Source organism: Halichoeres trimaculatus, unplaced genomic scaffold, assembly GCF_033239565.1.
Source record: "Halichoeres trimaculatus isolate MK-OKI-2021-1 unplaced genomic scaffold, fHalTri1.1 fHalTri1_scaffold_12, whole genome shotgun sequence".
NCBI lineage: Eukaryota > Metazoa > Chordata > Actinopteri > Labriformes > Labridae > Halichoeres > Halichoeres trimaculatus.
Genome location: NW_027437190.1, coordinates 9,077,318 through 9,092,503, shown reverse-complemented (window position 1 = coordinate 9,092,503; position 15,186 = coordinate 9,077,318). Strand labels below are relative to the sequence as shown.

The window sequence follows — 15,186 nt, the reverse complement described above, 5'->3', positions numbered from 1 at the left end:
AATTCCGTCGTATCATGAGAAGTGCATTTTCCTCCCATGATTAAAGCCTAAATATATAGCCTGATTTACATCTCTCGGGCTGGATGCACATTGATAATTCGCTGTAACGAAATGTAATCTGATGATATGAACGTCTCCACTCTCTGGCGCGCGCGGCTCCTCATTATATCTTCGATTGACAGTCCGGGACTCAAACTAATTGTGTCCTGCCTGCTCGGGTGGGATGAGCTTGTGGAAATGATGTCCGAGAGAAACTGTTTATTCCAACATGGTCCCTGTGCATAATCGTGTAAATGGTGATGAGGAAGACGCAGTTAATTCCCACAGATAGACAAACCTTTGTTGTTACTGTAGTGCAGGTACAGTAACATTGACTGGCTATTTAAGGTCATAAGGAATAACAGCAAAGATCACTGGAAATTATCCTAGGTATAAAAACTATCCTAAAACCACACAAGAAACCATGCACCAAATGTTGCACTTTGCCCTTGTATACTCTTCAACCTCTACATTTTTTTTAAATTTTCTGGTGGACAATACACCAGATTACAAGTGATGCTCCTAAAAAGAAGGTGGTACATAGAATAATACACTAAAGCAACTTTTTTAATCTACTTTGCTTTATTTTTTTATGTGTTTCACATTATATATGTTTTCAAATGAAGGTAGGATTGAATATTTCTTTAACGTAATAAATGCCAATACTTTATTTATTCTGGAATCATTTTGATGTAATTTGTTGTTTTTGAGAAAAAATATTTTTTTTATACATTGTGCTTATATTAGGGGTTATATAGAAATTAAGGTCAAAGCCAAAACAGGTGTTTCACCAAAATAATTCCTGATTACATCTAAAGCAAAAATATTATAAAATAAATAGCATAATATGTGTGTATTTTTCATTATTCTAATAACTCAACTGAAAAAAGTTAATTATTGGTGATATTTGTGTAAGTAGAAGCAATGGGCTGCAGAATAATACATGTTTTTCTTATTTCGTTGATGGAGTGCTCAGATGTGTCCTGTTAGAATAATAATCCCACAGCGGTGTTATTGCTGCCATAATAACACTGGTCCTCTTCCTATCTTTTGTTGCAGTTTTTGTCAGAGGATTGGTGTGTTGCATGTTTTTGCTTTCAGGCCCTGAGCGGGACACTGAATGTGTTTGGCATCTGCTGGCCAGATCCAATCGCTCCCAATCAGCAGCAGGAGGAAAAGGTGTGGATGTGGATGGAATGAGGACAGAAAACGGCTGTGTGCCGTCACTCTGCTGCAGGACAAAACATGACTGACGGATTCCTCAGCCCTGCAGAAAGTGTCAGGGTGACCGCCTCAACCCTCAGGTGACTCAGTCCTTCTCTGTCTTTTACGGTCCCCTTACTTCTTTCTTTCCCTTTTTTCATTCGTACTCTTTACCTTCAAGCAAAAGCCATCAAAATAAGCAGCATTTTTCCCAGTTGAGCAAAAATGTACCTTTACCTTCTTTTTATGAATGTTAAAGCTTCATGTGTCTTAAAAAGCTCATCAAACACAAACGGTGAAAAAGACATCAAAAGACAAAAGGACGAGGTGATTGAATGCTGATAGCTTTATTGCAGCACGTAGGGGAGAAAGGAGGAGGGGGTAAGGCTTACAAAACTTTGGAAACCATGTAGAGTGGTCAGGGTGAGGCACATTTAAACCCTAAATAAAGGTTTGGTTTAGTGGCAGAGGGTCATCCATGGTCTTCATGTCCAGGGCAAAGGCCGAAGGTCAGTGTCCAGACACGGGGTTTGGTCAGTGCGAAGCTCAGAGGGGCGTGAATGGTGAAGGGCGAGAGGAGGTCACTTGCGAATTTATGCTGCTTACTCTTCATCAGAGTCATCGGCTGCGCCAGTAATGGTGTAGGTTTGTTCCTGGTGGTCCATCTCAAGCACATCATCTTCATTTTTGACGGTCCTGAAAGGGAGAAAAATGGCAATGGCTTAGGACACTTATGGAAGTGTTTTACAGCTGGTAAATCTGTTAGACCTCAAGAAGTATCATAGAACAAACTCTTGTGGTCATTCTTTTGAATTTGAGGGCGTGTCAAATTTTAGTTCCTGAGGTTTGATGCTCTAAAATAAAAGATACCATACTTTTGATTGATAGAAAGATACCTTGTGGTACCTTTACCTAATAAGCACCGTCCTTCTCTCTGTCAGCTCCACAGCCTGCTCCGCGTAGGCCTCAAGGTTGCCATCAAAACCACTGGATCCATATCCCACCCCAGATCCCCTGGTGTCACCCACTCCTTTCTGTCCTGACCCACCAACACCTGATAATGCCAAATCTCCCCCACCAGTACCCTCTGTAATTCCACAGCCACTGACCCTACCACCCAACCCTGGATCCTTACTACCATCCCTTTCAATGCCTAGATCACCCACTCCTACACCAACACCGCCTGCTGTGCCACCACCAGAAACAGTTCCAGCAACTCCCACAGCACTGCCACCCTTGCCTCCAACACCAGCAGCCAAACCCCCAGCGCCAGAGCCTACACCTCCAGCACTGCCAACCCCTGCTGCAGTCCCCAAACCTCCAGCCCCAGCACCCAAGGCCCCTGTGCCTACACCTCCAGCCCCAGAACCCAAGCCTCCAGCACCTAAAACTCCAGCCCCAGTGCCCAAGTCCCCAACACCTACCCCTCCAGCCCCAGTGCCCAAGCCCCCAGCCCCAACAACCCCAGTCCCAGTGCCGAAGCCCCCAGCACCCACACCTCCAGCCCCAGTGCCCAAGCCCCCAGCCCCAACACCTCCAGCCCCAGTGCCCAAGCCCCCAGCCCCATGACCCAAGCCCCCAGCCCCAACACCTCCAGCCCCAGTGCCTAAGCCCCCAGCCCCAACACCTCCAGCCCCAGTGCCCAAGCCCCCAGCCCCAGTGCCCAAGCCCCCAGCCCCAACACCTCCAGCCCCAGTGCCTACACCTCCAGCTCCAGTGCCCACACCTCCAGCACCAGTGCCCATCCTGCCCACACCAGGTCCAACCCCAGCTCCCAAACCACTACCAACACCCATGTCTGCCCCACTTATCCCACCTGCCCTACTCAGAGGACCCCTCTTGTCATCTGGACCTCCGAGACCTATTCTCCCACCCATTCCTCCTGCACTGCTTCCTGACCCTGTGCCCATGCCCCCACCTATTCCCACTCCAGCTCCCAAGCTGCCAACACTGCCACTACCTCCAATCATCCCGCCACTTACTCCACCAGCACCACCCACGCCTCCTCCACTGATGCTCATCCCTGCACCAATGGCGCTCATGCTACAGCTGGTGAGAGACAAGGTTTGCATCATCCCAGAAAGTCGCAGGTCCTCTCCCTCGATTAGTTTTCTGTAAGACAAAAAAAAAAATTCTTAATGAGATTTTTAGGTGGTATTTCAGAAATATATTCAAGACACCTTTTTGATTTCCCCTTACCTGTACGTGGTGATCTCAAGTTCCAGAGACATTTTGACATTCAGGAGGTCCTGGTACTCACGCAGGTGAAGAGCAATTTTCTCCTTTGTGGTTTTCAGCTCAAGCTGCAGACTCTCAATCCGAGCCTGTGAGTGGACACAGCTTCGAATTACTGTTGGAATTAACTATTGTGCGCTCTTTGCGTTTTGCATTCACAAAGACACATTTTTGAGTTTTTCATCAGCTCTACAGCCACAAGGGATACACCCTTTAACTATGCAAGCATTTCTTTACCTGCAGTTCTTCCTGTTCCTTTCTGTACTTTTCATGCATCTCTCGGATCTGGGCCTCAAGGGCTTCATTCCTGGTCCTCAGTGCGTCCAAGTCGCGCTCTTTGCTTTGGATCTGGAGTTATTTTTGCTTGAATGAATAAAGTAGTGGTGGCCCAGTTGTCAATCAAACTTTATTTCACCTTTTGATACTTACATCTTTTTTGGCGCCTGCTATTTCCTCTCTGAAGCCTCGAACCCTATCCACATGCTTTGAAGTCTTACTAGTGAGATCTTCAAACTTGTTTTTATACCACGAATCCATCTCCTGAAAATAGATAAGAGATGAGGAAATCATAACTGAACACAAGGAGAACGTATGTATGCAGTGCCATTGTGTGAGGATTTTACCTGGAGATTTTTGGCTGCAATGTCATCGTACTGGTTTTGGATTTGTTTCATAGCAGCAGCCAGATCAGGCAGGGCGAATGCACTCTCAGCTGAGGCATGAGCTGCATAGATCTGTTTCATGAGATCATCTATTTCCTGGAAGAAAAGAAATCTTTAGGTGTAATGAAAAGAAATGCACCTGATCTTTGTCATGCACATGTGAATGTGTAATGAACCTGCTGATGGACGCGCTTTAGGAATTCTATTTCAACTTCCAGCTGCTCCAGCTTCTTCTCCAAAGCAATGCGGGAGGATGTAGCTTTGTCAACATCCTGAGTAAAATAAAAACACCATGATTGTTGATTATGAACTGAAAATCAAAAATGATTGTGAGTAAAAGATCAGTGGATTATTGATTGGAACTTACAGGACGGAAGGCTTCAATGTCTAACTCTGCTTTCTTGCGCAGCTCCACTGACTCCTCATATTTGATTTTGATTGCCTCAAGTTGAGCAGCTGTGGACTCTTTAGCCGCCAAGGAGATGTCCTGAAAACCAGGAGCCAGAAGTAATATGACTGTCTGCTACATTTGAAGGTGTGTGCAAGGATTTGTGCAGAATTGGTGTCTCGGATTGCGAGTAAATGTGTTTTTTATCTGTGTGTGTGCATATGTGTGTGCAAATGCATAATCTAGCTGTCTCATGAGTGCATAAAACATAGCTGAAGACAGCTGTACTCTATGACACCTCAGTGCACTCAGCCTCCTCTCCATTTGCCTCCCAGCAGTGAGCCTGTTACCAGGTGAGGAACCTTAAAAACACCAAGTTGACGTCTTGTATCGTAGCTTGGATGGATCTGCAGCTCGGTGAGGCGTAAACCTCGCCAGAAACAAGGAATTCTTTCTTTTTGCTCTATTAATGGTCTGAAACTGATAAGAAAAGGGTAATATGTGGCTTTAGAAACTCCTGTCTCACCCGTTGAACTCTCATCTGTTCAGCGATCTTCCTCAGCTCTCTCAGTTGTTCCTCATACATGAGGCGCAGACCTGTTGGCTTTTCAAAGCGGTTCTTGTAAGCCTCAATCTCTGTTTCCAAAAGCTTGTTCTGCTGCTCAAGAGATCGAACCTGCAAACAAAAGAAGACCATTAAGTTTCCTGTGACTGAAGTGGTACAAGGTAAGCAGTTGCAGGATGCCTCACCTTGTCAATGTAGATAGCAAGTCTGTCGTTGAGGACAATCATCTCCTGTCTTTCATTTGTGCGGGTGCTGCGGAACTCTTGGTTCTCAGCTGCAGCAGCATCCAGATCCATAGCAGGTTCTCCAGTGGGACCAACACACACCATGGCTCCTGCTCCCACACTGAAAGCAAGAGTAGGTGGCATATCAAAAGAAAGACAGATTGAGGAACATGTTTGTAACTTGTCATAAAAGGCAGAAACAAGCCTATTTGTTCCTGAAAATGAACAGATTCTCAGAGCTTACCCTGCTCCAATCATGCGAGTTCTTCGTGCAGCCGAGATGTTCCTTCGTCCCACTGACTCCACCCGCATGCTGCTGGCCCCAGCTCTGCAGGAGTAGCCGACAGAAGCATTGCGGGTGTCTCTCCTGGTGGGGGATGGGCTGGACACCCTGACCTGGTAGGACGAGCTGCTGCTGTCCTCAAAGTGACGACGGTAGGACGAAATCCTCTCTGGGCTGTGGCTCATGGTGGCGGCAGTGACTGTTCCTCTGCTATGTGATGGGAAGGATGAGATACTCAAGCGATGGTAGGCTGTTTGTCGCTCAGGGCTGTTCCACCTTGTCTGCACTCCCCGTTGGTCACCCCAGTAGCAGGTTTTATACTGCCCTCGGTCAGGCAGGTCTGCCAAAGACAGCCCAGTTCATGAACCAACACCTGTGGAATCTTGAACCTCGGCACCAACTCAGGCCTGACCTGCTGCTCAGATATCTGTCAGCAGCCTGTGAGGAGCTGAGCTGAGCCTGGGTTGTGAATGATGGCATTGAAGGTTCACCAATTAGCCCATTGCAAAATACAGTTACATCTTTTTTTTCCTTCCAACCAGAACCATCATAGGGTATTTTTTAAGAATTACAGAATATCCCCATTATGAGTGCTCTCTACAGCCCCAAGCAGTAGATGGGCAAGCTGGCCAACAGACAAGCAGCCAGGGTCTGCTCAGTCATAGCAGCCAGTAGGTGCAGCACTGATGTGATCTGCTCTGATGGGGTGAGGGACTCTAATTGAATGCTGAGCAAAAGCTGGAGGGTGACCTGATGAGGCCTTAGCAGCAGAGGAACCAAGATTTGACCCAAATTAGTACTTATTAGCCTGGTCTACTTTCAAAATATCAAAACTAGAGTATTGAAAAGAAAAATCGTAATTAACCGCTTCTGTAGGAAATAAAAGATGCAGAGGAGAGGGAGGGGTATAAGTCTGGAGTTCACGGTTGACAAGGCACAGTGATGTGAGGGGAGAAACCAGTGGTCAGGTCATCTAAGGCCCATCCTCCATTTACACCTACAGAGTCATTGAGTCAGGCATCAATAAACACTCAAAGATCATGTTAAACAGCTGGTCGATATAAACCTGAGGTTTCATAAGAAACAAAGATAATCAGAACCTGTTTGTGTTGATATATTTTTTTGTAACACATTCAAAGAACAATGCTTGTAAAATGATTTTGTGTCTCGGTGAAATCCCATTTCAGTAGAATAAACAAGCATCTATTCCTTCACACTGACCTCACATCTTGCAGCAATGTGGGACTTTTGGGAAGAGATGGAATTACATGTCAACAATTTATCTCCACTGACCAGCTCTTTTCCAACCGCAGCCAATGACATCCCTCATCATCGTGGTATTTTCTATTACAGCGCGTCTCTCCGATGCCAACAGGACATCACCCCCTGCCATGAAGTGTTTACTCAGCTTCAAATGAATTAACACAAACTACAGAGGACACAGATATGCTTCATTTACTGCAGATTGTATGTTTTTCTAACGAAACAGGTCAAAAGATACACTGAGATGTCAGACTCTGGACCTGCTGTCACACTTAAATGATTTAGGGTGTTCCTCTATTACATGCTGCATAATGTTTAGAGCAAATAGCAGAACTTGTTTTAGCACCTTTGAGCCAGATTATTTACTCATGCACCTGGACAGTCACTTGCAGATCACTTTCCTGTTCAGAGATAAAGATTTGGGATTAACACATTGCTTTGAAGTTTTGCAGGGCACTTTGATCATTTCTACATCTTGGCCAGACTGATCAAGACAAGTTGTCATGTGCCTGGACTTTCAGCTTTAAGCTATATAAAGAGGAGGAAATGGGGAACAAAGTCCATGGCCAGGATTGCTCTGCTGTAGTAGACATTCCTCTCAGTTCACAACAAACACATTCATTATCATGAATGATGAAGGGCCCCGTTAATGTTCCCTAAAGGGTTGGTGGCAAATTCATACAGGGACACAGTGGATATTAGACACAGCATTGTAGTGTTGTAGATCATCTTGGCCTCAGTGGCTGTCACCTCAGCCAACCGCCCCATGTCTATTTATATCATATGATATGCAAATAATCTGATTTGTCATTGTTTATGAGATGGAAAAGAATTATTAATAAAAAAGATCAAATATCATTGTTAATCAAAACTAAATATTTTATTGAATCATGTTGGCAACAACGGAACATTTTTATCTATGTGCAAAAGACATAAAATATTTACAATACATCAAGTTGAAATGTTGAGCTGTTCATAACGTGCAATGGAAGACTTCACATTGAACCAGGCAGACACAGTTAGTAGTCTTTTGCATAGATAGACTGAAACTGATAATAGCACTTTTTATCTATTCAGCAAAGAGCTTCAAAAAAAGTATCTGGTTATTTATTAGTTTGTTGTGAAGTCGTAAAGGAGTTATCAGTAGTTTCTTCTATCAGAGGACGGAGTTGTTGATGTGTACTGAGCCCTCTGGTTTCAGTCTTTGGGATTTATGGTTTAAGAAAAGAGTCTTAAAATCAGTGTTTCTCAATACAATAAAGAAAATTAACTTTTTAAATACCCCATACCCAACTTCTTGTTTTGAACCTTCACTTTAAAGTCAAATTTCAATACACTTCTTAAAAAGAGCTTTAGATAACATTTCAGTGCAGGCTATTCTCGCCATTTTATTATTTGTGTTGTTCGTTTTTTGTCCAGTCTTGCCATCCACCAGGGTAATGCTGAACACTGAAATAGAAAGCAAAGTAATAAAGTGAATGATCTGATGTATAAACAGTCAAAAATAAAATGTAGAGACTTCTATGATAAAAGAAGTTATGAAGACAGATGCCAAGCAAACATGTCTCACTCATTGTATCCCAGTGAAGTGGCTGCTTTGAGAGCGTTCCTGCTCCGGACCCCTGCCAGACACGAAAATACAATGTGATCTTCCTGCTGGGGCATGTCGGCACCAAACTTTTCTTTGAACTCTTCTGGAGCCAGCTGGAGAGCAGTGTTCACCTGTCCCACTGAAAAATCAGAGCAGAGTCAATCATCAGAAGTGTTTTTAATACTGGCTTGTGTTCATAAACCTGCTGTATGCAACTTATCACAGACTGTCTGTATGTTCTGCAGAGATAAGAGGCAAGGTTTAACATGCTGTCCGCTGATACAATCAGTACTGTCGTCAAAAGTGTTTTTTTTTCCCCGTCATGTTTATATGATGATAAATGACTCCCTAACTGACTCATCATCTGCTGACAACCCAATCTGGTTATTTGAAACAAAGGAGTCTGATGCAACATCAACTTGTCTTTAATTCACAGAGTAGATCAGATTAAAGGACACTCACGGGGAATATTAATTGACCCAGGGATGAAGCCGTACTCCCTGAGCTCCCATGGCTCTCTGACATCGATAACCACAGATTTCCGGGCAGCCAGGAGCTGCTTTAGCTCTTCATAGCTCACATCCGTGCCAGCTGGCTCCGAGCTGAACCTACGGGGCAGCAACACTGTAGCTGGAAGCCGGATACATAACATACATACAAGACACAACATACACATAGCATTAATCATTTTTCTGTGTTATAAGCCAATGGGACAGATAAGCTCTATAATAATTTCGATTCCAAAGTGTTTAAGTAACTCACTTTTGCAACCCGGGTGAGTGTTAATGAGGCTGGACACAAAGCCTCGTCCTCCGGGGACAGAGGCTCCGGGAAGGACGGTACTCTTCCATATCATCCGCGGGACAACCCCTGCAAATCTCCAACACCTTCTGAGAGCCATTTCTGTGGAGTTACACCCAATGTTAACACTTTACCAACATAAACCTGCAGTTATGTACTAACACTGCGTGACACAACCGTTAAAGTCACACCGTGCCAACAACGTCCTGCGCATGCGCACATGTACGGATCACAGAAAGGACAAACATATTCTCCTTTGACATTTTATCATCGTAAACACGTTATTATTAGCTCCATGTCATTCACTTCAATTATAATTCAGCCCCAATAAAGCTCTGTGGGCTCCTAGTTTGACCCCATTCATACAGTAAAAAAAATTACCGGAAACATCATTGGTGATGCATTCAATGTCATGTGAATTAAGGAAATCTGTCAATCGCACATCCATACCAAATAAGTGTATCATACATACCCTCAACCAATTTAGATGATCTAGATCTTTTAAAAACAAAACAACCAATTGCTGTTTATCTTTTTCCAATTAAAGAATAGAGCAAGCATTAACATACCCATATAAAAAGTTTAAAATTTCTTTTTTTTTTCCTTCTTCACCGATTAAAATCAATCAAAACAAGTGATACATCAGCACTTTCATATTTTTCATAAACTATAAAAGCATCAGCAAAGTTTAAGGATTGTGGCACTCTGCCCAGGGTCTGGATAACAAGATAGTAAAGACCTGCAGATTCCTTTACAATAAACTAGACTGGTCACACTACGCAAATGTCCAAGAAGGGCCAAAGTTGTTCTCCACCTGCTGAGGGGACTGAGATCATTTGGAGTGTGCAGGACTTTGCTCTGGATATTTTATGACTTTGTAGCAGTATCTAAACTTGCTGGGGAGGAGGGGGCACAGAGAAGGCCAGTTCTGTCCTGGTCTGCTCCCTGGACTTCACAACATTAGCACCACTGTCATCCACAACACATTGCACATGTATTTTTATACTAAATGTTGTTCTTTCATAGAATTTGTTGCAAATTTGCACACTTTGTAACCCCCATTTGTATTACTTTCTCTTATTCTTTTATTGCCTTTTGCAGTGTGTTCCTTTCTGTCAATTAAGATGTAACAAAACACTTTCTCCAATAGATATTAAATATAACGATGTTCCATAAATGTCGGATTTTGTGTTGCCCCTGAACGCAGCACCGGGGCATTTTGGGTTGCCGTAGTGCGTCACATGTTGACGAAGTCTCTCCGTTGTAGCTTCCGAAAGCTGTACAAAATTAATCAATTCAAGGGTTAAAACGAGGAATTATGGATGTGAGAGTAACGTCGTTGTCGTGGCGTTGTATTTTACGTTGACATGCTTTAACGTCCGTGCGTAGAGTTTGTCTAAACATGCCTGTTATTATATATTTGTATACTGTCAAGCTAATGTAGCTAGCATATCTGCTAGCCAGGAAGAGTTAACATATTACTGTTGGCTTAGTTAGCAACAGAGTCAACATAGGAGCCCCATTAAAGAGGTAAGTGTATTCTTCTTTTAAGATATTAGTGAACACGTACAAGCTGTGCATCTATTGTCCTGAGTATTCCCGTAAATAAGCTCTTGCCTGTGTACACATATATAGCCTCTTGAGGTTAATTGTGGCTTGTCAAACGTGTTAATGCAATCATTTTTTCTTTGATCTATTAAGTGAAAATGTTTTTAGTAAGATCCTGAGTAAGACTCAAGTATAGGAAAGGTCATTTTCTCTTCAGCCTCAATAGTTTTTGATTGGTTTAAAAATGCTGGTTTTAGTGATTGAGAAGTTACAAAGTTTAAGATAGTTTCACTTCATTGTAGGTAAATGCAGGGAATGGCTTATCTCAAGTTACGACCATTGAATGACAGGACTGATAAGAAGAATTAATATTGTGTGTAATAAAGAAAAGTGGCAATTGTACATCCATATCTAATCATTGTAATGGCACCATACATGTCTACTTGAGCAGGTGCTACACACTAATAAGTAGACTGAATGTGTAAAGTCATAAGTGAATTGGTGGCAAGGTTATAATAGTTAACTAAAACGAAACTAAAAAGGAAAACTAAAATTTAAAATACATTGCAGTTAACTCAAACTAATAAAAACTAGAAAAGAAAACAAAAGTGATAAGTAAACTATAACTGTATCTTGTGTTCACAAAACTAACTGAAACTAACTAAAATTAAAGACAAAATTCCCTTAGTTATAGTTTTTGACAATATTAATAGCCTTTAGGATTTAAATTAATCCGACACATTTTCCCAACCAATTTTACGACAGTTTTTGGCAGTTGTCAGCACTGTACGGCACCATCACAGCGACGTACTGGGACGTGCTTGTTTACTTCACTGACTGGCTGTGCGCTGTGCTGTGACGAAACGTAGAGGAGCAATGAATCAGAGCATCTGTAATAGTGTAACTTCATGTGAGTCTGACTTTATTGTTACAGAGTCCAAGTTTCTAATTATTGAAGCTCATATTATTTTGTTTTATATAATTTATTTTTTTATTTTTTTTATTTAATTCATGTTAACATTATTTTATTTAATTTATGTTTATATTTTTACATTAAGTTTATATTATTTTCATGTGTTGAAGGCAGCAGCCAACAGTTCAGTATCTGCATTAGCTGAGCAGTGAGCACTGTGTTGGAATTGAAAATAAACAGTATGACAAAAAATTTACTCTGACCTTTTTCAATCCTGCACCTGGTTAATAAGGTATGAAAAAACTTAAACTAAACTAAAACTAAGCCTTGTTGCAAAAATCAAAACTAAATAAAAGAAAGAATGCCTGCTCTAAAACTAATTAAAACTAAACTGTAATGGAAAAAAATGTCAAAACTAACTAAAACTAAACTATAATGAAAAATCCAAAACTATTTTAACCTTGATTGGTGGCGATGATTATAGGCTATTTTTGCAAGATTTGCTCTTGCACAGCTCTTTATGAACTGCAATAGCGGTCTTTGGAAAGCTTGGGCTCCATCAGCGTGTGGTGCTTGATTTTACAGCCACAGTGGTGGCCAAAATTATCTGATCTGACTGGTCTGAAAATGTTGCCCCTTTTTGTCTCCAAAGCATGATCATGAAACATGCAGAGGATAGCTCTGGCACAGCAAATATCAGACAAAGTGAGTCCCAACTTCAATATTTGGTTTGTCCACCTCTTGCAGCAGCTACAACAGCACATGCCTCCGACATAGTGTTAATATAATACCTGAGAACTTTAACACGAATGGTTTCTCATGTCTTCTGCAACTCAAGCCAAACGCTGTCCTTTGAATGTCCAGTTAATCTGTCCTTTTTATTTCAGAATACTTTATTTTTCCCAGAAGGGTAGTTCAGTTTACCAGTCAACCCTACTATAGCTCAAAAATATGTACAATGCAGTGAAGGAAATAAATAATACATCATGGCATCAACAACAACAACCAGAAACAGTACAGCAGAGCAGGATGTAAAATAATTCTTTTGTTTTAATTTTGAGTATTTAACACATTTCTGGGAGAATAGAGTTTTTTTGTTTTTCGCACTGGACAACTCTCCCACATCAGCTGGTTAGGGTTGAGGTCTGGACTTGAGTGGGTCAGTCCGTCATTTTCACGTGTTCTTTTTTAAAAGGAAAATGACCTACATCTCTTCATGATGGCTCTACTCTCTGGTATAAAGAGCATAATGATGACTGTGTAGTTATTACTTTTCTTTTGTGGGTATTTTAATGGCCAATCCAACAAACACAGCTAAAACCTCATAAATACGCCAAGTGTGATGATAATTTTGGCTGCCACTCTGTGTTTTAAAAAAGGATGTTTTAGAAACAAAATAAATGTATAGAGGTAAAATAGTGCTTCAGAAAATTCATAGGAATTAAAAAATAAACTAGAGCTGAAACGATTCCTCAAATGATTCGAGGTACTCGATTACAAAAAATACTCGAGTAATTTTCTCTGCCTCGAGGAATCGTTTAATTTTAAAAAAAGATCAAAGAATGGTGTTTCAAATAGAGCTGAGGCCATATTAAGAGAGTTTTCAGACCCCTCAAGCTACCTCTGATACAAAATAGCAACTAGCAACAAATCTAGCTTCTTTTCTGGAGTTTGGAGACTAATTGGTCATTCTACGAAACGGGTGCCATTTGGGTTCGCAACATTTGGTGAGATGTCCAAGGCACAAAAAATGTGTCAAAGTGTGTTTACAAATTTTGGAGCTACCAAAGCAAGTGCTCTTATTGACATGCTGTATCAGAAAAGACCAAGTCTGAAAGAGAAAAGTTTTCATTTGAAAAATAACTGCTCTTTAACTTAACAAAAAAGTATTTTATCCGATTACTCGATTAATCGATGGGATTTTCAGTAGAATACTCGAATACTAAAATATTCGATAGCTGCAGCCCTAAAATAAACATAAAAGTATATTTCTGGTTATCTTTAGAGAAATGGTCAGACATATCTGCAGTATGAACTGGTGTCTTTAGCCGAGCCATTTTTTGGAAAACTTGACTAAGTGTAGAAAACTTTAGGGAGCTATTTATCTTTTAAAGTTTTCATTTAACTTTATTAGACAGCTGCTGAGCTTGTGAGCTGTTTAATAAACATATGCTTAAAGGCTTTTAAACAAACTTAATTGATGAAGTTTGTATCATCCCAAATTTTGGCACCAATTTTTTCACTTTTACTGCAAATGAATATCAGCCCCAAATATCAGTTATCGTCTTCCTTGACATCTAATAAACGGTATCGGCCCTGAAAAAAACAATTTCTCGGTTAATCTCTAGTATTCTGTATGAACACAGGTGTAAAGGTATGCGTAAACTTAGTTATGTTGTGTGACAGTATACTTTAATTTTGTCTAATAAAGGAAATATTGTCTCTGTCTCTAGAGCTCCAGATGCGGCTAAAAGACCCCTTCTCCCTGAAAGCCGCCGAAATGACCAAGCGGACTAATAAGCCGAAGAAACCTCGAGATGAGGAGTCATCGGATGAAGTCGGTGGTAAGATCCTGAAGTCACACTAATTCAAAGATGGTGAAAGAAGTCAAAAAATAATTAGTGTTTATGACTCATCATACTGTTTGGTACAAAGGTCGGCAAGTAGATTCAGTGGATTAATGTTTAAGTACAATACAGACCCTGAGGGGTATATACTTTTATTCTTGTAGAGCAGAGACATCAGCTGCATGATAAAAAAGGATAAGTCCCATGACCCCATGAGTTACACTGAATATCCCTTTAAAAATGAAAATTACTCAGAATCCTGCCTCAAATGAAATAGAAAGCAAAACTTAAACAATATTTTTCTTTGTTTTAACAGGGTTGCCTTGCCAGCACGTGACTAAAGCTGTGGATCTGAACTCAGTGAAGAAATCAGTTCTGTCCAATGTGTGGCTTGTGTGCTCTGAATGTTTGAAGGAGAGGACAATGATTGATGGAGAGCCCGCAGCATCCAGTGAGATCCTGGTCTGCTTAAAGTGTGGTTTCCAGGTAAGTGTCATTATAATACTGGTTTTTGCAGGCAGTTTTTGAATAAACAAAAGACTTAACGACATATTAAAAATGACCTGGAGCAACAAAACAGTCAAAAAATGTACAATTTGATTCTTTTTTTATATTCATTTACATGCAGTTTGATGCATTTGAGCATCACAAATCACACAAATCACAAATAATGTATTAATACAGATTATTATGCTCACACTGATCCCTTGTTTTTAAATTCACACATTATAAAATTTTCTGATTTGTTTTATTATAAAATAATGTTACTCATGTTTACTGCAAAACTAAACTCTCTTCCTCGTGCTGTGCAAACGTTTTTCTCAATTTGGGAGACTCAATTTGATTTAAGAGGTGTTTGCAAGTTTTCTGTTCAGAAAGCTAGAAAAGGTATAAAAAGGAGATG

The 15,186-nt window shown here is 41.1% G+C and overlaps 3 protein-coding genes across 3 annotated transcripts in view; 1 reads left to right on the top strand and 2 right to left on the bottom strand.

Moving 5' to 3' along the window:
• Nucleotides 1-1,844: 1,844 nt before the first annotated feature.
• Nucleotides 1,845-5,784, bottom strand: LOC141801217 (desmin). The gene is made up of 14 exons (XM_074684190.1): nucleotides 5,561-5,784; nucleotides 5,278-5,437; nucleotides 5,054-5,203; nucleotides 4,507-4,626; nucleotides 4,316-4,411; nucleotides 4,101-4,235; nucleotides 3,907-4,017; nucleotides 3,715-3,825; nucleotides 3,442-3,566; nucleotides 3,200-3,354; nucleotides 3,104-3,160; nucleotides 2,703-3,040; nucleotides 2,155-2,207; nucleotides 1,845-1,938 (listed from the first exon to the last, which is right to left on the bottom strand). The coding sequence occupies exons 1-14, from the start codon at nucleotides 5,782-5,784 to the stop codon at nucleotides 1,845-1,847; spliced, it is 1,929 nt and encodes a 642-aa protein (XP_074540291.1).
• Nucleotides 5,785-7,755: 1,971 nt separating this feature from the next.
• Nucleotides 7,756-9,534, bottom strand: tstd3 (thiosulfate sulfurtransferase like domain containing 3). The gene is made up of 5 exons (XM_074683947.1): nucleotides 9,446-9,534; nucleotides 9,216-9,356; nucleotides 8,916-9,083; nucleotides 8,433-8,592; nucleotides 7,756-8,311 (listed from the first exon to the last, which is right to left on the bottom strand). Exons 1-5 carry the CDS (start codon nucleotides 9,474-9,476, stop codon nucleotides 8,254-8,256), a joined length of 558 nt encoding a protein of 185 aa, XP_074540048.1. The 5' UTR covers nucleotides 9,477-9,534; the 3' UTR covers nucleotides 7,756-8,253.
• A 938-nt stretch (nucleotides 9,535-10,472) lies between these two features.
• usp45 (ubiquitin specific peptidase 45) overlaps nucleotides 10,473-15,186 on the top strand; it is a 39,489-nt gene continuing 34,775 nt past the window's right edge. Inside the window, exons 1-3 of the mRNA XM_074682733.1 lie at nucleotides 10,473-10,784; nucleotides 14,169-14,279; nucleotides 14,599-14,768. Coding sequence (XP_074538834.1) covers nucleotides 14,177-14,279; nucleotides 14,599-14,768 — 273 coding nt within the window. The 5' untranslated portion in view covers nucleotides 10,473-10,784; nucleotides 14,169-14,176. The remainder of the gene's footprint in view (nucleotides 10,785-14,168; nucleotides 14,280-14,598; nucleotides 14,769-15,186) is intronic.